The 21,973-nt window shown below is 35.3% G+C and overlaps 1 protein-coding gene across 1 annotated transcript in view; it reads left to right on the top strand.

Moving 5' to 3' along the window:
- The window catches only part of itga3b (integrin, alpha 3b), a 56,372-nt gene that overhangs the window by 30,048 nt on the left and 4,351 nt on the right, over nt 1-21,973 (top strand). The window contains exons 4-23 of the mRNA XM_016290044.1: nt 1,244-1,490; nt 1,580-1,684; nt 3,404-3,608; nt 4,070-4,263; nt 5,232-5,320; nt 5,518-5,654; nt 6,565-6,645; nt 6,791-6,858; nt 6,937-7,073; nt 11,662-11,808; nt 11,883-11,980; nt 13,005-13,161; nt 14,894-14,971; nt 15,159-15,238; nt 15,391-15,468; nt 15,651-15,753; nt 20,732-20,908; nt 20,998-21,105; nt 21,204-21,317; nt 21,401-21,499. Of these exons, the coding sequence (XP_016145530.1) occupies nt 1,244-1,490; nt 1,580-1,684; nt 3,404-3,608; nt 4,070-4,263; nt 5,232-5,320; nt 5,518-5,654; nt 6,565-6,645; nt 6,791-6,858; nt 6,937-7,073; nt 11,662-11,808; nt 11,883-11,980; nt 13,005-13,161; nt 14,894-14,971; nt 15,159-15,238; nt 15,391-15,468; nt 15,651-15,753; nt 20,732-20,908; nt 20,998-21,105; nt 21,204-21,317; nt 21,401-21,499 (2,502 nt within the window). The remainder of the gene's footprint in view (nt 1-1,243; nt 1,491-1,579; nt 1,685-3,403; nt 3,609-4,069; nt 4,264-5,231; nt 5,321-5,517; nt 5,655-6,564; nt 6,646-6,790; nt 6,859-6,936; nt 7,074-11,661; nt 11,809-11,882; nt 11,981-13,004; nt 13,162-14,893; nt 14,972-15,158; nt 15,239-15,390; nt 15,469-15,650; nt 15,754-20,731; nt 20,909-20,997; nt 21,106-21,203; nt 21,318-21,400; nt 21,500-21,973) is intronic.

The following is a 21,973-nucleotide window of genomic DNA, read 5'->3' as shown; positions in this document are numbered from 1 at the left end:
CCTCAAGCGTGTGACGGAAATGTTACGCCCCTTTACCATATTGTGATGCCGTGTCCGGCCGGAGCTACGAGACAAAAACATAAAAACCCATTATAAACGAGGCATTCGTTGCATCCAGTGGGGACATAATTACTGATTATAATGACTTATAATGTCTTTTTACGCGTTGCGCTGCATCGCGCCGCGTAAACATAAAACCATGTCTGCATTTGTGATCGGAGAAATTTAATCCTTTAAATGAAAACGTACTTACAGTCTGTGAGTCAGAACAGCCGGCATTGTAGTCTACTCTCCCAGGATCAGGAAACAGTCCTCCATAAAATGCGCTGCACACATCTGAATATTTGGGTTGAAGTGTTCTGGAACAGTGTTGTAAATACAACTTAACCACTGATTTCTAGTCGTGTCCTCTTTTGGAAGACCAAACAAAGTAGTTTCGCTTTCACAACGAAACACAGCGTCACTGACTAGGCGTGGCTGACTCTTAAATTTTATAAAGAATATCTCTTTGGATTTGAGACTTTAGTCTTTGCAACTTTACAGATCTTCTTTATGCACCAAGAGCTTGTAACACTTCAAAGAGAAAGGAAAAATTTTAATTGCATCATATGACCCCTTTAATTTTTGATTAGTAATATGCATTGCTAAGAACTTCATTCGGACAACTTTAAAGGGGATTTTCTCAATATTTTGATTTTTTTGCACGCTCAGATTCCAGATTTTCAAATAGTTGTATCTCGGCTAAATATTGTCCTATCTTAACAAACCAGACATCAATGGAAAGCTTTTTTATTCAGCTTTCAGATGATGTATAAATCTCAATTTCGAAAAATTGACCCTTATGACTGGTTTTGTGCTCCAGGGTCACATATTAGAATGATTTCTGAAGGATCATGTGACACTGAAGACTGGAGTAATGATGCTGAAAATTCAGCTTTGCATCACAGCAATAAATTACCGTTTCTAATATATTCAACTAGAAATCATTTATTTTAAATTACAATAATATTTCACGATATTGCTGTTTTTCTTGTATTTTTGATCAAATAGATACAGCCTTGAGGATAAGAGACTTCTTTCAAAAACATAAAAAATCTGAATTATTCCAAACTTTTGACCTTATATTTTTAATGTATAGTCTATTTTTTAAAGACTCAAATAATCATTTTAAATCAAATCAAAATGACTAATCACAGATACTAATCAGAATACCTCATGTTTATCTCTTCTTTCATGTTGGCAGGCATGTGGTCATCGCTATGTAAAGAAACTGCTGGGTGCTGAGGAGCAGCAGCGTATGGTGGGCAAATGTTACGTGCGGGGCAACGACCTGACCTACGACCCGTCTGATTACTGGCAGTCTGACACTTACGAGCTCTGCGACTTCAACTATGACCAGAACCTGGAGGGCATGTGTAACATGGGCATCTCAGGGGGCATGACGGAGAATGACGTGTACTTTGGGACGCCCGGCAGCTTTGTGTGGCAGGGTGAGTACGGGAAAACCAACCAAATCTGGTGTGTCAGATCATCCTTCAGGGTCACATAGTTAATAAAAGAGGTTCTTCTGTTCATATAGGAACTGTCCATATGAAAGAGAGAGACCCCAACTCCGATTTTGCTGGAGATGCCAATGAAATAACTTTTGGAAAGCTAGGCGAGGACAGACTCAACATCTATATAGGTATGTACTTTATTTAGGTTTTTATGAGGGGCTGTACACACTCTTGCATTCTCCTTTCACATACATATTTCTGCTCTCACACACACCTACATTCACCTTTCACATATGTCTATTTCTGCTCTCACACACTCACTCTTTCCTTTCACATGCATATATATTTCTGCTTTCACACGCATACATTCATTCTTGTATACACACACTTTACTTTTCAACACATGCATGTTTTCTGACATTCATGCACATATATTTACACTTCCACACATATATATTCTTTATTCTTACATACCTATATTCATATATTGTCACTTTCACATATATATACTTCACAGTCATATGCATGCAATTTTTTTTTTTTTTTGCAATTTACAGTCTCATGCAATAATGCAATTTACAGTCTCATGCAAAAATGCGTGTTACTGTAATAGTAATAGTTTTCCTTAAGAATTGCTATAGATAAGAACACTGCTCTTATGAATGTTTTAGCATGACTTTGTTAACTACTAAACTGAATGAAATGACATAGCCGTCTTCATGGTCAGTGTTTGGCATGTTTCATTCTTACAATCATTTTAACAGTCATTTTTAATAAATTATTATTATAAAAATTGTCATTTTTGTTTGTTTGCATGTGTATATTAAATGTTAATTAGTTTTATCTGCTTATAATAATTTGATCAAATACAATTTTTGTCATGGCATTTTATGTCTTTTTCTGTATAGCAAATAGTATTATACAATAATCTTACCCAAAAATGTATTTTTATGCATTAATTATAGTGTTTTTGTTTTACTGTGAGTGTTAATTAGCTGATAATCTTAAAATACTTTTATCAGTCATTTTTATATACATTTGTTTCATTTTATATAATAGAATAGATATAGATTTATATGTGTTTTACTATTTAATGTTGATTTATCAGGAATCTAACAATAATTTTATAATAATGTATTATAAAAGTGAAATAAAAATAATAAAAACAATAATTATATAATAATTATATAATTTTAAATAAATGTTAGTGTTTTTAGTTCAATTAGTGTTATAGGTATTTATTTAGTGATTTACTCATCATTTTATAATAATTTGATTAATCATTGTTACATATTAAGTATGTTTTTATTTGCTTTTATATGCTTTTATAAGTTTTGTATGTAGGCTATGCTTTTTCTAAATTTGCATTTAAATAAATGCTGTTTACTATTGTCAATCTAACTGATTTTATTTTGCTAGATAAATTCTGTTCTGTCTGCATAAAATAAAAAATAAAAAAATAAAAAATAATAATAAAAAAAATAAAATAAAATAAAATAAAATAAAATAATCGGTGCCGATAACCTCGTTGAAAAACATTTTTTTAAATAAAATAAAATAAAAAAATTAAATAAAATAAAATAAAATAAAATAAAATAATCGGTGCCGATAACCTCGTTGCGCTTACGGGTGTCCCGAGTTCGAATCCCACCTTGTGGTCCTTTCCCAATCCTGTCCCTCTCTCTCTCTCTCTCTCTCCCACTTGTTTTCTGTCAGATCTCCTCTGTCCTATCAGAAAAATTCAAATAAATAATACAATAAATGTTGAATAGATAACTTTTTTCCTATTTTTCACTTGTCATTTCTACTGTGATTAAACTTTCTAGTATCTTGGCAAGCTACAGTCTCAAAGTAGCTTCACTGCTGGTCACACACTGACGTTTAAGAATCCTCATCTCTTTCTTCAGGTTACTCTGTGCTGGAGGACATAAAGTTACTGGATCGCTCGAAGTACACTGTGGTGACGGGGGCTCCCAGAGACCATTTCAAAGGTTCAGTGATCCTTGCAGAAAAACAAGATTTGGTTCTTAACCCAGTGACGACGATCCCAGGGGAACAAATAGGGTCGTATTTCGGCGGCTGCTTGGCGGTGACCGACCTCAACAATGACGAGTAAGTCACTGTGTAACTCAATCATCATCCATGCTGTAACATATTATAAAATATCTTCAAAAGAACACAAAATATACAAAAGAGCTATGTCTGTACAATAAAAGCCAATGGGGTCCAATACATCACTGCATAAAAAACATAATAATACTTACACAGCTTTGTAACTATTGGGTTTTCATACCCAATAATCCATTATCATCACAGAAACTGATCTGTACCACACTTCACTGAGTTTGAAAGTAAATTCAAAGTAAGTAGACCAAAGCATGTCTAACTTTCCCCATGAGCCTTTGCAAAGATCCTGTTGAGCTTCATACTTAAGCATGTCAACAGATACACGGCTGAATGCTTCTATATGGCAGGTTTCTCCTTCTTTATCAAAGCTATGAAAGACTTCTATGAAAATAAGCAGTCGTAATGTAGACATAACATGACATTTGTGTGGTTGGGTGTTGTTGTAGCTGGAACGACCTGATCGTTGGAGCTCCGTTCTACTTCGACCGCTACAAGGAGGAGGGAGGAGCAGTTTACATCTTCATGAACGAGAACGGATCCTTCCAGGAAAAGGCCAGCTTGGTTCTGAAGGGTAAAAAAGGCTCAGGGTTTGGATTTGCTGTTGCTGCGCTGGGGGACGTAAATCAGGATGGATTTCAAGGTATCGCTGAAAATACTATAATAAATAAGTATAAATTATACTAATTATAATGAATAAAACTATGCTATCAAAAAACACTATAAGAAATGATATGTAAATATATATATATATATACACACACACATACGAAAGTGAAAGTGACGTGACATGTGGCCAAGTATGGTGACCCATACTCGGAATTAGTGCTCTGCATTTATCCCATCCAAAGTGCACACACACACCGTGAACACACACACACACACACACCGTGAACACACACCCGGAGCAGTGGGCAGCCATTTATGCTGCGGCGCCCGGGGAGCAGTTGGGGGTTCAGTGCCTTGCTCAAGGGCACCTCAGTCGTGGTATTGAAGGTGGGAGAGAGCGCTGTACATTCACTCCCCCCACCGACAATCCCTGCCGGTACGAGACTCGAACCCGCAACCATTAGGCCACGACTTCCCCCTTACATACTGTATATACACTACTTTTCAAAAGTTTAGAGTCAGTAAGATTTTGAGATTTAATTTTTAAACAAGTCCTTTTTCTTTAACTTTCTATTTATCAAAGAATCCTGAGGAAAATATCAAGGTTTCCACAAAAATATGAAGCAGCACAGCTGTTTTCAGCATGAAAAACAATAACAAAATGTTTCCTAAGCAGCATATTAGAATGATTTCTGAAGGATCATGTGACACTGAAGACTGCAGTAATGCTGCTGAAAATTCAGCTTTGCGTCACAGGCATAAATTACATTTTAAAATATATTCAAGCAGAAAATAGTTATTTTAAATTGTAATCATATGATGTCACAATATTGCTGTTTTTACTGTATTTTTGATCCAATAAATGCAACCTTGATGAGCATAAGAACTTTTCAGTGGTAGTGTATATATGCAGAAATGTGTAATTTCGTGTCATTCATGTCATAATGCTGCCATCTGGAGGCCATGGAGGGTTCATCATGTTGTTCTGGGTTTCTTCTTCAGATTTTGCTGTTGGTGCTCCGTTCCATGACTCTGGGAAAGTCTATATATGGATGGGAAGTAAAAATGGAATAAATAAAGAACCCAGCCAGGTAAAGCAAAGCATTTTGGTATTTGTATGGAACACCTTTAGAATAATTTATTTAAGATTGTTGGGTAATGTTTCTACAATTACTTTCCATTCCATGTCATTGATAACGAAACGGCAATACATAGATCAACCATATCTGGACTTGTATTAAATACCATGAGAACAAGAAGAGAGTGATTTACTGTGACTTTCTCTTAGGCGATCGAGGGGAAATCATTAGGTCCCAGTGGCTTTCAGACGTTCGGCTACTCTCTCAGTGGAGGAATGGATATGGATGGAAATGATTATCCTGACATTTTGGTGGGCTCCATGGATGACCGCATCGCTCTCTTGAGGTTCAGCCTTTCAGCTGTGTTTGCCATTTATAGATGTTCAACGATACTTTCCCAAACACAAAAGCCACATGAATATACAAATACAGATTTTTATATATACACACATACACTTCCAATCAAGAGTTTGGACACACTTGGACTGAATGTTTGTTTCTCATGGTATTAAAAACCTTTTCAGTAGTTGGAATTTGCTCTATAGACAAATATAAATTGTGCTTCTGTGCGCATTTTTTGTGTCTCTACAAAATCGATAATGATGATGATTATTAATAATAATTTTGTTGATACATTTTGTATTTTATTTAATTTATATTTATTTATAATTCCAAATAAATTAAAAATAAACATATTATTACTATTACTAGTATAATAGTTATTATTTATTTATTTGTTATATTTTCTTTTATATAATTTATTAATTTAATAATAATAAATTTATATAATGTATCATTATTTATTCATTTAAAAATATATAATAATAATAATATTATTATTATTATTATAGATGTTCATATTATTCACAATAAATTGTGCATATGTAAGGATTTCTTTACAAATTGTATTATTGTTTTGTTCTTGTTGTTGTTTGTGTATTTATTAATGTTGTATATTTTTATATAATATAATTATATTCGCAAACAAATAAATAATTTATTAAATAAAATAAATAATAAATATAATAATGAATAATAGAATGTATTGTAGTATTATTATTATTTTTGTTGTTGTTTTTAAATTTTTTATGTTATTTTTATATAATTTATATTTGCAAATACATAAATAATAAATATAATAATGAATTAATGTGCATATTGTATTTTATATTGTTTATATTTGTGGAAATTTAAACTAGTAACTTTTTCACTAAATCAGTCTGTTCTCAAAATGTGACATTTGATGTGTTTTCCAGGGCTCGTCCGGTCATCCACCTCTCCACAAACTTCACAGTAGAGCCAAAGATTGTGATTCCAAGCCAGTGTGTTAATTCCTGGTAAGGGGGCAAAGCGCACCTATTTCTATTCTAACAAATGTTTCAGGACACATGCATTTGATTTTTCAGTATGAATTGGTCATAAACGTCTTATACTTGTCCTGTAGTACTGTTTAAAATAATTCATTATGTGTTATTTTTCTAGCATAAAGGTGACGGTGTGTTTCAGTTACTCTCTCAGCAATGGAAACAAAGCCTTCAGGAAGGCCATCAGTAAGTGTACGCCTGCTTCAGGAGTGTTTGCTCTGTGTTTTATTCGATTAACCGTGTGTTTGTTTCTCTCTGCTTCAGCTGTGAAGTACACAGTAGACGCTGACCAGAATCGCCGTGGCGCTCGAGTCCGTTTTCTTAACAACAAGCAAAGCACATTTACAAGCCAGCTGTCTTTCTCTGCTCCCGCATGTCAAGAACTGGAACTTACTGTTAATGTGAGAATCCACCTGATCACACCACAATACACACACACACACACACACACACAGGTTTCCTTGTTTTATGGGTTCATTCCATAGACGCAGAGGTGTAAAGAGAACCTAATAACCACACTTGAGTAAAAGTACAGATACCTTAAAGTGAAAATTACTCCACTACAATTCACCAATTCCAAAACAACTTGAGTAAAAGTCTTAGAGTACCTGATCTTAACAAGCACTAGTCAGAGAGACTAACAAAAAACTAACATTGTGGAGAAGCTGGGGAAAACAGACAGAGGCAAGGATCTATGTGCAGGTATTTAAAGGGGTCATAGGATGCGACATGCACTTTTACAAGTTGTTTGAACTGAAATGTGTGTTGGCAGTGTGTGTACACAACCACCCTATGGTTTCCTTGTTTTATGGGTTCATTCCATAGACGCAGAGGTGTAAAGAGAACCTAATAACCACACTTGAGTAAAAGTACAGATACCTTAAAATGAAAATTACTCCACTACAATTCACCAATTCCAAAACAACTTGAGTAAAAGTCTTAGAGTACCTGATCTTAACAAGCACTAGTCAGAGAGACTAACAAAAAACTAACATTGTGGAGAAGCTGGGGAAAACAGACAGAGGCAAGGATCTATGTGCAGGTATTTAAAGGGGTCATAGGATGCGACATGCACTTTTACAAGTTGTTTGAACTGAAATGTGTGTTGGCAGTGTGTGTACACAACCACCCTATAATGATAAAAATCCACCTGGTGTTTTTTTTTTTTAATCCCGTTAAATCTTTCCCCCTTTCTCAAATCGAGCCGATCTCAGATACCTGTCTGTGGGACGTCACACAGACAGGCCCATCCCACGATAGTTTGATTGACAGTAGCGTTTCAGCACAGACTGGACTGGCGTCTTACCTTAGCTCCGCCCTGAGTGACTGTCATCAGTCCGCCATTGTTTCACCGCCGGAGCAGATGTAGACAAGAATGACTCCTAAGCGACTGAGGTGTTCTGTTGTTGGATGTAATAATGAACATAGCAGTCATCATTTACTCCCGACATCTGAGCCGCTGAACTCGCAGTGGATTACGTTTGTTTCTGAAGGGAATGTGCCCCCGATCTGCCTAAATGAGTCTTATGTTCGCGCGAATCATTCGTGATTCAGCCTCATCTACAGAAGAAGTGAGTATATCCCGATGTGCCTAAATGAGTCTTATGTTCGCGCGAATCATTCGTGATTCAGCCTCATCTACAGAAGAAGTGAGTATAATGTTTTGTAATGAATCTTTGCAAATCGCCTTTCCTAATAATGTGCTAATTAGCAAGTTTCACGATGAGTGCGGCTAAAGTAAACAGTCTCTCTGAGAACAGCTCGGAAGAGAGGGGCGGGGTCAGCAGAGCTCATTAACATTTAAAGGGAAATGCTACAAAAACGGCTTACTCTGAAAATAACTGTTTTTGACAGGGTAAAAAAAGGTGATTTACACTACCATTGAGAAATTTTAACCAAATTATGTTAGACTTTTCATTAAGACTCTAAAGGATCATATCAACTTGTGGAAAATGGGCATCATATGACCCCTTTAAAAAAATCTCCGTCCACATGAAAACGCAAACGCATGCTATGATTCGCCATCAAGAGCATGCCAAACCAACAGGTGGCGATATAATCTCAACCGTAAAGCCATGTTGGCCAATCAGAAGCCTGAAAAAGTCTCCAGTAGGCGGAGATAACCATGCAGGAGCTGACGTCACAAGCCAAAAACTCCGGTTTCGCGGTCTACACGATAACACTGCAACCGGGGTTTTTGAAAATCTTCACCCTGGCAGGCGTTTTCAAAAATGGTTGGTTTCAGTGACCTGGTGCTGCATTTGCGTGTGGACGAACGTGGACGAACACGTAGAAAAAGCTGCGGTTTTAAAAAATAACCGCGTTCGTGTGGACAGGGCCTAATTGTGTACTTACATTTTACAGCTGAATCATTTTTGGTTGATTGTAATCCATTACATAGCTTTCTATCAAAGTTATCTGACATTATCAAGATGAATTTGTTCTGACACAGTTTAACTCTTGAGTTCTTGTCATATTTTATTACCGTTTTATAAACTATAGGCGAATAAACTATGATATAATGTGAGAAATGTCTTAATAAATTTTGGTTTGACTATGTATGTATATTCGTCTAAAAATTAAAATAAATATGTTAGTCAATTTGACAAGAACAAAACATGGCTTCTCATAAAAAGCTTACTTATTTAAGAAACCTAACAATTTTGACACAGAGTCACAAAGGTTTACAGGGGTCATCTTTGATTCATGCTGGATTTTCTCAACACATGACAACAAAATGGCTTCCTGCATTTTGGTTACGCCACACTGTCTGACAGAAGTTTTTCAAATATTAATATTTTAAAACAACATTGGTTTACTGCATAATTTAAAAGAAATAAAAGATTATCCCAATTTTTTAATGGTAGATATTTTTAAACACATGTACATTCAGCCCCAAAATTGTCTAATATTCTAAATGAATTTTAGCAACACCTGATAGCACATGTTGTTTGAAGGTGACGATTTGTGATGCATCATCAGCTGTGACGTCATTCTTCTCTTCGAAGGTCAAATCAGTGAAAATAAAATGTGGCAGACGCAGCATAGAAACTCTTTGGATTATGTGTTATGTGTTCCGCGCCAAGCACCCATGGCCACTGTTTGTGTTGCCTTCTTTCAAAGAACTAAACCGAACCGTAACAGTTGTGTTACAGTTTAAAGCTCGGAAGAGAGGGGCGGGGTCAGCAGAGCTCATTAACATTTAAAGGGAAATGCTACTAAAACGGCTTACTCTGAAAAGAACTGTTTTTGACAGGGTAAAAAAAGGTGATTTACACTACCATTGAGAAATTTTAACCAAATTATGTTAGACTTTTCATTAAGACTCTAAAGGATCATATCAACTTGTGGAAAATGGGCATCATATGACCCCTTTAATGGAAAAACTTTAACAAACAATCAACCAAAAACCACAGGTAGAGATGGCTGACACGAAACTGACCTTTCGACACTGTGTCGAGATCCCGAAGCGCAGATGTTTCGAAACGCTGCTCCGAAGTGTGATTCGAAACACCCATGTCACGTGACTAATGCGAATCAAAGCATCGGGGCGTCTCCCGAGTGTTTCAAGACCCGAATCTGTGTTTGATTGACAGAATCGGGAACAAACTGGCACATCTGTCTCAATCTAACTCCCATAAAGTATAAAGTGGAGTTAACGCATCTCCACCTTGTGGGTTTTCGTGAGAGGAGAGAGATTTTGCGATATAGTGACATTTATACTGTAACTTGGTGAATTAGGCTAGATTAAAAGTTAATATTGAGATATTGATAGATAGGCTATAGACATGGCCAGATAGTTAGGATAGATATAGTGACACATTCATATAGACTCAGTTAGATAGTGACAGATAGCACAACAAGTTAGAGATAGGATTTCATAGTTGATAGATTCATATTGATAGATTACATAATAATGGAGGCCCACGCAAGAATGCATTTTTGCCCAGAAGGGATGATCCCCTAATGTACTGGAAGGAGAGAGCAGTAATTTTTCCTAATTTGTATGTCCTAGCCCAAAAGTATCTGTGCATGCCAGCGACAAGTGTCCCTTGTGAGAGTATTTTTTAAAGGCTGAAGAAATTCTGTGTAAAAAAGAAGTAGGCGGAGTCCATCAACAGCAGAACAATTCATATTTTTACATAAAAATCTTTATATGTATAAAAAAATGCAAGACATTGTGGCCTGATGTCTTTTATTCATGTTCATTTTTCATGACCAAAATAACACATTTATTCACAAAGAGTTCATTCAGTTGTCAGACCGATGTTACAACACATTAGAAGAAAAGAACAATAAAAACACAACTTTTAATTGTTTATTATGATTATATGTATGCATCACCCTGGATTCAAACCTGAGGTGTCAGCATGCCAGTCGAGCACACTAACCACTCCTCCAACTATATAATTCAATTCACTTAAAGGGATAGTTCACCCAAAAATGAAAATTTGATGTTTATCTGCTTACCCCCAGGGCATCCAAGATGTAGGTGACTTTGTTGTTATATTTATTTACATGATGATTTATAATAATAATAAAAGAAGAGTTAGATAAGAAGTATACCCAACATATATAGTACATATTTAATGCATATAGAAAATTTGCATAGGATAAGATACTTCCGTGTAAGAGTGTTCAGTGTGAAATAGTACTGCCTACTGTGCCTATTATATTATATTAGATTAGATTAGATTAGATTATTTATATTTTAATGTACTGTTAGGCAGATGTTATTGAAAAATAAAGTATTGGCAATTTAACTTTTTTTTATTTTATTTCATTTAGTTTGTTAGTCTGTTTGTTTGATAGTTATAATAATAATAGATGAGTTATCCAACATATATCATGCAGGTGCTTAATGCATATAGAAAATTTGCATAGGATAAGATACAGCTAAGTAGTATGTCATTCTGATCCAGTAATGCGAGTTTAGTGAATGTAAAGAAGCTACAGGATTGAAAGAAGCTGTGTTTCTCCCCTCTACAGATTCCTGTGAGGGATAAACTTCAGCCCATAGCGTTTACTCTGAACGTGTCTCTAAACGAGCAGAAGGCAGCAGCACAGCAAACACTCCAGAGTCTAGACGATTTCCCTGTGCTGAGCGGCCAGCAGATCCTGACCGACAAAACAGAGGTACAAACCAGTTCGCATTTCCATCCCAGCTGAACAGAAACCTCTGCTCACAGCTCTGGTGTGTTTGTCCTCAGATTAACTTTCACAAGGAGTGTGGTGATGACAACAAGTGCAGCAGTAACCTGCAGCTCAAAGCCACATTTGCAGATGAGAATCACATTCCCTTCCCCGGGTGAGTATGACAACTGGTGAATATGGACAAAAGAAAATGTGTACACAAACAGATGAATGTTTATTTATATTTAAGTTCAGAGGTCTTTTGAGTGAATTCAGTTATTAACATTTAATTTTAGTACGCTTATTCATAAATCTAATGATTAATGTAATGTGTGCCATGTAAAACAATGATCAGAGTGGAATATTACTGGTAATAATATGGTGTTTACTATATAGTGGCCACTTAATAACAATTTATTTGGTTAAAATAATTTTAATAAATGAAGTGTAAAACCTGAAAAAGATATTATAGATGTCATAAAAATATATAAAATGATTACAATTTCTATTATATTGTTATTATGTATTACTTTACACTTACGTCATTTTTCAGAAATAAATTATTAGCAACTTACCCAATATTATATTATATTATATTATATTTAGCGCTGTCAAACGATAAATTGCATCCAAAATAAGTTTTTGTTTACATAGTATATGTGGATGTACTGTGTATATTTATTATGTATATATAAATACACACACATGCATGCATATATTTCAGAAAAATATGTTATGGTTATATATTAAATATATTTATATATAATATAAATTATATGAATATAAATATATACATGTAAGTAAATGCACATATTTTCAAAATATATACTGTATGTGTGTATATTTATATATACATGATAAATATAAAAAGTACACACATATATTATTTAAACAAAAACTTTTATTTTGGATGCGATTAATCGCGATTAATCATTTGACAACACTAATTATATTATAGTTATTATATAGTATTGCAAAAAAAAAGTATTGGAAACTTTTATTGGAAAAAAATAAGTAGTTTTAATTTGAGTTTTAATTATTTTGTGATATTATGTGATTTAAAAAAATGCTACAGAGATACATACATCATGCACATGCAATAAAAATTAAATTTATTTCATTTTACAAGCTACTGTCTTTTTCAAAAACGAATGTTTAAATGCACATGGGAATTATGGGATGTGCTGGTTTGTTCACAGTCAGACGATGGAGTTCAACAGTAACATTAAGAAGCTGGTGATGATGGTGGAAGTTACTAACACGCCGGATGGAGGCAGGCAGGCCGAGGACGCCCATCAAGGCATGCTGAACATCACCATTCCCCCCTCACTCAAATACTCAGGAGTGCGCCCTCAGGTGACGCCACACGGAGGCACTCTCTCTTCATCTCACCTCCACAGAAAAGAAAAATCACAAAGATCTCTGTAATATCTCAAAAAAATAAACAATTGTGCCTGGTTGAGCTATAAAAGAGCCGCATTTGAGATCAATTCTCCCGTATTTCCTGTACATTTTTTTTCTTGGATTTGGGGTTTATTTTGTACTAAATTTTGCTATATAATTTTAAATGCATTATTTTCATAAGTGAAATAGTTTATTTGTAGGTATTTGATATTATATTACATTATATTGTATTATATTATATTATGGTGTAATGTACAGGTTAGTCAGTTGTTATTGCAAAATGTATTGGTAAGTTACCAAATATTATATTATATTATATTAATGGTGTAATGCACAGATAGCCATTATAGTCATTATTGCAAAATAAAGTAATGGCAACCTACTAAGAAATGAAAGCAGCAAATAAAATGAAATATGTAAAGGTTGTTTAAAGTGCCCCTATTATGGGTAATGATTAAAGGTTCATATTTTGGTTTTGGGAGTCCCCAACAACAGGTTGACATGCATGCAAGGTCAAAAAACACTTTCATTGTCTTATAATATGCATTTATTTTTACCTTACTTGCTCAACGATTCCCAAACGATTCGCTCAACGATTAATTTTTCCAAACCCCTCCTTTGCGTGACGCTAATCTGCGGTGATTGGTCCGATTGGTCTCACTTTCATTTCATCATTGGTTGAGCTATAAAAAAGCCGCATTTGAGATCAATTCTCCTGTGTTTCCTGTACATTTTTTTTCTTGGATTTGGGGATTATTTTGTACTAAATTTTGCTATATAATTTTAAATGCATTATTTTCATAAGTGAAATAGTTTATTTGTAGGTATTTGATATTATATTACATTATATTGTATTATATTATATTATACTATATTATATTTATGGTGTAATGTACAGGTTAGTCAGTTGTTATTGCAAAATGTATTGGTAAGTTACCAAATATTATATTATATTATATTATTTTATATTATATTATATTAATGGAGTAATGCACAGATAGCCATTATAGTCATTATTGCAAAATAAAGTAATGGCAACCTACTAAGAAACGAAAGCAGCAAATAAAATGAAATATGTAAAGTTTGTTTAAAGTGCCCCTATTATGGGTAATGATTAAAGGTTCATATTTTGGTTCAACAAAAGGTTGACATGCATGCAAGGTCAAAAAACACTTTCATTGTCTTATAATATTGGAAACCGCTCCAAAAGCAATGAATTTGCATTTTCATTCAGTCCAACGTGAAAAGACCAACAAGTGGGTGGGCAATATACTAATGTTTCATGTTGACTTCAACATGAAACGGCTTGGGATTCATTTTAAAAACGACCCGTTTCAATGATTCAGAGTCGACTCTTTCTTTTGAGAGACAATAACTTTATACGCTGTGCACTTTCAGATTTACAACTTTGCAGGATGTTTTCATTCACTTATAGTTGTGTTACACACTGCATGAAAGGTCATTTTCAAAAATCCACTTTAAAAAGTTGTATAGTTTTAACAAATCAATACTATATTATATTATATATTTATGTTGTAATATACAGTTGTAAAATAAAACATTGGCAGCTTACCAAAAACTGAGCTAGAGTTCTTATTAGAGACTCTTCCTAGTAACTCATTAATTAGATCATTTCAGTGTTCTTAATGCCGTTTTTAACTTTCTTGGTTTGTCTTTATTACAGCCTGGTTTCGATATTGAGTGCAGCGCAAACGAGACTGTGATTTGCGATCTGGGAAACCCATTTAAAAGCAATCAGAAGGTAGCAGTCTGTTTTCTTACTGAAAACTTGTCCAATGTCTGACCTTTCTGCGGATTTGTATGTTAATTAAAACAAGCATCTCCAATGGCTCATTTTCCACGAGCCATCTGAATAAACTCAGCTAATCAGAGTGTACAGCTGATATGTTTTGCTAATTTGCTCTCACCCTTGATTTCCGTCTCCACAGGCCTCATTCATAATCATCTTTGAGACTTCTGGTATAACGCTTTACACCGAGCAGATTGAATCTCAGCTTCAGCTCTCCACGTAAGTCTGGACTAACTAAAATGCTTTCTTGTTTATACAGTGTACGTTTCCCCTCAGTGCACAGTGTTGAACTAATGTGTTTCCTGAAGTCATTTCATGCAGGCCTTTTCTTTTATTGTGACTGACTGAATGGTGTTTGTGTTTGTCATTAGTATCAGTGAGCAGAAGAATCTGTATCCTGTTCCTGTCACCCTCAACGTGAAGAACACAGTCCTCACTACCTTTTCCTTGTACGTACTTTGATATGTTTTTCAAATTACAAAAAAATGTGGAAATTTACAAGAAAAAAATGATTCATCTGTGCATGTTAGACAGAAAAATTCACTTAATTGCATCAAACATATTATTAATACTCTGTTATTAATGACAATTCATAGTTAATAGTTTATCATTCTCTTTCTGTCGTGTGCAGAGAAAAATCAGTGATTGACACGTCGTTCAGTGGCAGTGTGATTGGTGAATCTGCTATGAACAGCACCAGTGATGTGGGGAGTCCGCTGGAGTTCGTGTTTCGTGTGAGTGTGGCTTTAGCTTTCTTCAGACAGACACCAAAATTTTTTTTAAATTTTTTTATTCAGCGTTTGTGAGCGCAGTGCTGCTTTGCGTACAGAGTTACCGGGGAAACCGCTATTTTACCGCTCCAAAAGCGCACCTAGTGGCAAAGAATGAATTTGCATTTTCATTCAGTCCAACGTGAAAAGACCAACAAGTGGGTGGGCAATATGCTAATGTTTCATGTTGACGTCAACATGAAACGGCTTGGGATTCGTTTTAAAAACGACCCGTTTCAATGATTCAGAGTCGACTCTTTCTTTTGAGAGACAATAACTTTATACGCTGTGCACTTTCAGATTTACAACTTTGCAGGATGTTTTCATTCACTTATAGTTGTGTTACACACTGCATGAAAGGTCATTTTCAAAAATCCACTTTAAAAAGTTGTATAGTTTTAACAAATCAATACTATATTATATTATATATTTATGTTGTAATATACAGTTGTAAAATAAAACATTGGCAGCTTACCAAAAACTGAGCTAGAGTTCTTATTAGAGACTCTTCCTAGTAACTCATTAATTAGATCATTTCAGTGTTCTTAATGCCGTTTTTAACTTTCTTGGTTTGTCTTTATTACAGCCTGGTTTCGATATTGAGTGCAGCGCAAACGAGACTGTGATTTGCGATCTGGGAAACCCATTTAAAAGCAATCAGAAGGTAGCAGTCTGTTTTCTTACTGAAAACTTGTCCAATGTCTGACCTTTCTGCGGATTTGTATGTTAATTAAAACAAGCATCTCCAATGGCTCATTTTCCACGAGCCATCTGAATAAACTCAGCTAATCAGAGTGTACAGCTGATATGTTTTGCTAATTTGCTCTCACCCTTGATTTCCGTCTCCACAGGCCTCATTCATAATCATCTTTGAGACTTCTGGTATAACGCTTTACACCGAGCAGATTGAATCTCAGCTTCAGCTCTCCACGTAAGTCTGGACTAACTAAAATGCTTTCTTGTTTATACAGTGTACGTTTCCCCTCAGTGCACAGTGTTGAACTAATGTGTTTCCTGAAGTCATTTCATGCAGGCCTTTTCTTTTATTGTGACTGACTGAATGGTGTTTGTGTTTGTCATTAGTATCAGTGAGCAGAAGAATCTGTATCCTGTTCCTGTCACCCTCAACGTGAAGAACACAGTCCTCACTACCTTTTCCTTGTACGTACTTTGATATGTTTTTCAAATTACAAAAAAATGTGGAAATTTACAAGAAAAAAATGATTCATCTGTGCATGTTAGACAGAAAAATTCACTTAATTGCATCAAACATATTATTAATACTCTGTTATTAATGACAATTCATAGTTAATAGTTTATCATTCTCTTTCTGTCGTGTGCAGAGAAAAATCAGTGATTGACACGTCGTTCAGTGGCAGTGTGATTGGTGAATCTGCTATGAACAGCACCAGTGATGTGGGGAGTCCGCTGGAGTTCGTGTTTCGTGTGAGTGTGGCTTTAGCTTTCTTCAGACAGACACCAAAATTTTTTTTAAATTTTTTTATTTTGGGTTATCTGGCTCAAATCAGTTTAGCTGGTTGTAGTTTGAACAGCAAAATATTTCTTCAAATCTGATCCAAACCACATTTGTTTTCTCTTATGCACACCAAGCCTGTATTTGTTTTATCAAAAATACAGTAAATGATTTTATTTTACAAGTTTTTTACAAGAAGAACTGAACTATATATATATATATATGTGTGTGTGTGTGTGTGAGCGCATGTTTATGTGGTTTATGAGGACACAATTTTGTATAATAGCATGGTTATGACATAGGTATTACAACGAGAAGGCGATTTATGAGGACATTTTCAGTGTCCCCGTAATTCAAAAGGCTTATAAATAATTCAGAATGAGTTTTTTTGAAAATCTAAAAATGCAGAAAGTTTCCTGTAAGGGGTAGGTTTAGGGGTAGGGTTGGTGTAGGGCAATAGAAAATATGGTCTGTACAGTATAAAAACCATTACGCCTATGGAGAGTCCCCTTAATTAGATCATTTCAGTGTTCTTAATGCCGTTTTTAACTTTCTTGGTTTGTCTTTATTACAGCCTGGTTTCGATATTGAGTGCAGCGCAAACGAGACTGTGATTTGCGATCTGGGAAACCCATTTAAAAGCAATCAGAAGGTAGCAGTCTGTTTTCTTACTGAAAACTTGTCCAATGTCTGACCTTTCTGCGGATTTGTATGTTAATTAAAACAAGCATCTCCAATGGCTCATTTTCCACGAGCCATCTGAATAAACTCAGCTAATCAGAGTGTACAGCTGATATGTTTTGCTAATTTGCTCTCACCCTTGATTTCCGTCTCCACAGGCCTCATTCATAATCATCTTTGAGACTTCTGGTATAACGCTTTACACCGAGCAGATTGAATCTCAGCTTCAGCTCTCCACGTAAGTCTGGACTAACTAAAATGCTTTCTTGTTTATACAGTGTACGTTTCCCCTCAGTGCACAGTGTTGAACTAATGTGTTTCCTGAAGTCATTTCTGCAGGCCTTTTCTTTTATTGTGACTGACTGAATGGTGTTTGTGTTTGTCATTAGTATCAGTGAGCAGAAGAATCTGTATCCTGTTCCTGTCACCCTCAACGTGAAGAACACAGTCCTCACTACCTTTTCCTTGTACGTACTTTGATATGTTTTTCAAATTACAAAAAAATGTGGAAATTTACAAGAAAAAAATGATTCATCTGTGCATGTTAGACAGAAAAATTCACTTAATTGCATCAAACATATTATTAATACTCTGTTATTAATGACAATTCATAGTTAATAGTTTATCATTCTCTTTCTGTCGTGTGCAGAGAAAAATCAGTGATTGACACGTCGTTCAGTGGCAGTGTGATTGGTGAATCTGCTATGAACAGCACCAGTGATGTGGGGAGTCCGCTGGAGTTCGTGTTTCGTGTGAGTGTGGCTTTAGCTTTCTTCAGACAGACACCAAAAATGTTTTTTATTTTTTTTATTTTGGGTTATCTGGCTCAAATCAGTTTAGCTGGTTGTAGTTTGAACAGCAAAATATTTCTTCAAATCTGATCCAAACCACATTTGTTTTCTCTTATGCACACCAAGCCTGTATTTGTTTTATCAAAAATACAGTAAATGATTTTATTTTACAAGTTTTTTACAAGAAGAACTGAACTATATATATATATATATGTGTGTGTGTGTGTGTGAGCGCATGTTTATGTGGTTTATGAGGACACAATTTTGTATAATAGCAAATTCCTGTGATAAAAATTCAAAGCTGTCACTACTCCAGTCTTTTGTCAGTGATTATCAATGTTTAAAACCGTTGTGCTGCTTAATATTTTTATGGAAACTGAAACACTTTCTCAGGATTTTTTGATGAAATGAATGATGAATGAAAAGTTCAAAAGAACAGCACTAATATAAAATTAGAAATTAGAAATGTCTTTACTGTCGCTTTTGATCAGTATTCATTTCTTTTAAAAAAAGAAAACTGCCTCCAATTTTGAATGGTAGTGGAGTTGTAAATGATTTTGGCCAGTACTTAAAAAGTCAATGATGATAATAAAAAGCTCAAGGGTTAAATCATTGCCGAGTTAGTTAAGAAATTAGGGCAAAAATATGTGATTATTATATAATAATGTATAATTTTATTCTGCTATAATATTAGTAAGTTCAATATTTAATTGGTACAGATTCCTGAAAACAACAGTGGGAATGAAAAGTAGATGGAGACCACAACTAAACAATTGAGATTTGAGTCCACTTTTAAAGGGATAGTTCACTCAAAATGAATTTGGTCATCATTTATTCACATTTACTCATGACATTCTAAATCTGTATGACTTTGTTTTTTTCTGAGCAACAGAAAAGAAGATATTTTGAAGAATTTCCATACATTGTTTTTTGTTCATACATTGGAAGTCAGTGGTCACCGAAACTGTTATTCACCCACATTCTTCAAAATATCTTTTTTTTGTGTGTCCCACAGACAAAAGTTATACAGGTTTGGAATGACATGAGGGTGAATAAATGATGTCAGAATTTTCAGTTTTGGGTGGACTAACGCTTTTAAGCTCCTTTTAAACAGTTCAAAGTGTTAAAGGCACAATATGTAAGATTTTCGTAATGAAATATCCAAAAACTACTTGCACAGTGTGATATATTTCATGCAGTTGTGTACTTACGTTATCCCAAAAGTTCCCAAGGATTTGTAAATCCATAGAAATTCCCATTTTAAATCGTCCCTGGTCATTGTCGCCTATCAATGACGTAATATCTGCATATCCTCAGTTTCCGCTTGTAGAAACTATGGCAACACACAGATATAAATACTGCTGTACAGTTAAACTAAATCCATTACAGCTGTCGCGAATAAAGTGAAAATGAAAAGTGTTGACCGCAGCATTAAATTTAGATCTGCTCAATGTTTGTGCCATGATTTTTTTAACACGTTTTTACAGTGTTGCGCATTATAACCAATCACACACGAGTCCGTTGAGCTTATGAAGGCAATGGCCAATCAGAGGCGTTCAGATGAGTTTTTTGTTCACTGCACGGCTCGCTGACTGAATTCAGCTCTCACGTGAAATCTCTCATCATAAACAACAAAGTGCGCATGTACGTATGATTCATTCATAAAACCGTGTATAGACAACTTTACTGATTATAAGGGGAGTTTTTTTGAGAGTGCTTAAACTCGTGCTAGACCAAAGTCAGTCATAATGTTCTTTGACAATGTAAATGTTCTTTGCTTGCTTTCTCTGTATGATTTATTGCTGTTTAAATAAGCGTGGAAGGTACAGGTAATAAAAATCATCCTCACCTCAATAACTAAATGATCATCCGTGAACATCCTCCTTCATAGCGTCATCAAGCTTTGTTATTGTTTTGAAAATGTGACCTCTAGTGGTGAAAACTTACATATTGTGCCTTTAAAACACTAAAAATGGTCTTTGTTTCCACTTTCCAGGTACACGTGCTGGGAGAACCTCTGAGAGATTTGGGAACTCTGATGATTGACTTTGAATGGCCATTTGAGGTAACCAATGGGAAATGGCTGCTGTATCTCACAGAGATAGTGATCAAAGGAGCGTCAGAGTCGCGTTGTGTCCCACCGGGGAAGGTTGTCAACCCTCTCAACCTCACAGTGAGTCTGAGGAAATACAGCAACCCACCATAACTCATTTCCAATTTCATTCACTCCATTCAATTGTCGTCCTACATCATCTCTTGCAGCTGTCAGATCGAGCTACCAAACGGTCCAAAAGAGAGTTGGAGTCAGGATATCCCTATGCAGAAGCTTCTGTCACCGTCCAGGCACCTCGTAAAGTGTCCCATTTGCTGGTGAGTGAGGCGTCTACACTCATTTTCATACTGTCCCACCAGTTTTTTCGTCATATCAATGACAAATGTCAAAAAACGTGGCTTTTGTCCCTGTTCAGGAGTGTTCAAAGCTGACGGCTCGCTGCATGACCTTCTCCTGCCCGCTGCATAACATGTTGACTCGGGCGGAGATCAGAGTTAGGTCTCGCATGTGGAACAGCACCTTGCTGGAGGTTTGTATTAGTAGCTGTTTGTGAAGTACTCACTAAATGGTGCTCAATGAGTGACTCAATTGATCTCTGTGGTTTTCTGGCAGGATTACGCCAATGCCCTGCGAGTGGAAGTGAAGGGCCAGGCCACGCTGAGACTGCTGACGGATAAACCGGCCATCAAAATGGACAACCAGATCAGAGAGGTCAGAGCTGTTCGCATTAAAGTTCACCTAGTAATGATTTATTTACTTCATAGCTCATAATCTCTCCACAGACACAAACTCCAAAGATGCACTGTAAAACATAATGAAGGTAGTCTTTGTACTGTTCTTTTCTAAAGCTACTTTGAAAGTAGTATTGTAAGTCTTCTGAAATATCTTTTGGAATTTAGTGCACAAGTCATATGAACTGGGGTTTAAAAGACAATTAATATTTAGAAATCTTATCGTTTTGACTGCACTGACACTATCGAAAAAGAACAAAACTAATGATACTATTGGCTTCTATTGAGCTGCTTCACAGCTGAATTTGAAGGTGTTTCATAATTGATGAACTTTGCAATATTGTCACAGTTATTGAATTATCTCTGTTCAGGAGTGTTCTAGCTGAAGCTGAGCTGAACAATAACACTTTTGTCCTGTGTAGAGCATAGACTGTATAAAAACATGGACGTAGTG

This window comes from Sinocyclocheilus grahami, unplaced genomic scaffold (genome assembly GCF_001515645.1).
Source record: "Sinocyclocheilus grahami isolate Dianchi unplaced genomic scaffold, SAMN03320097.WGS_v1.1 scaffold253.1, whole genome shotgun sequence".
Taxonomy (NCBI): Eukaryota; Metazoa; Chordata; class Actinopteri; order Cypriniformes; family Cyprinidae; genus Sinocyclocheilus; species Sinocyclocheilus grahami.
Note: the sequence above shows the minus strand (reverse complement) of the source record. Positions and strands in the feature narration are given on the sequence as shown.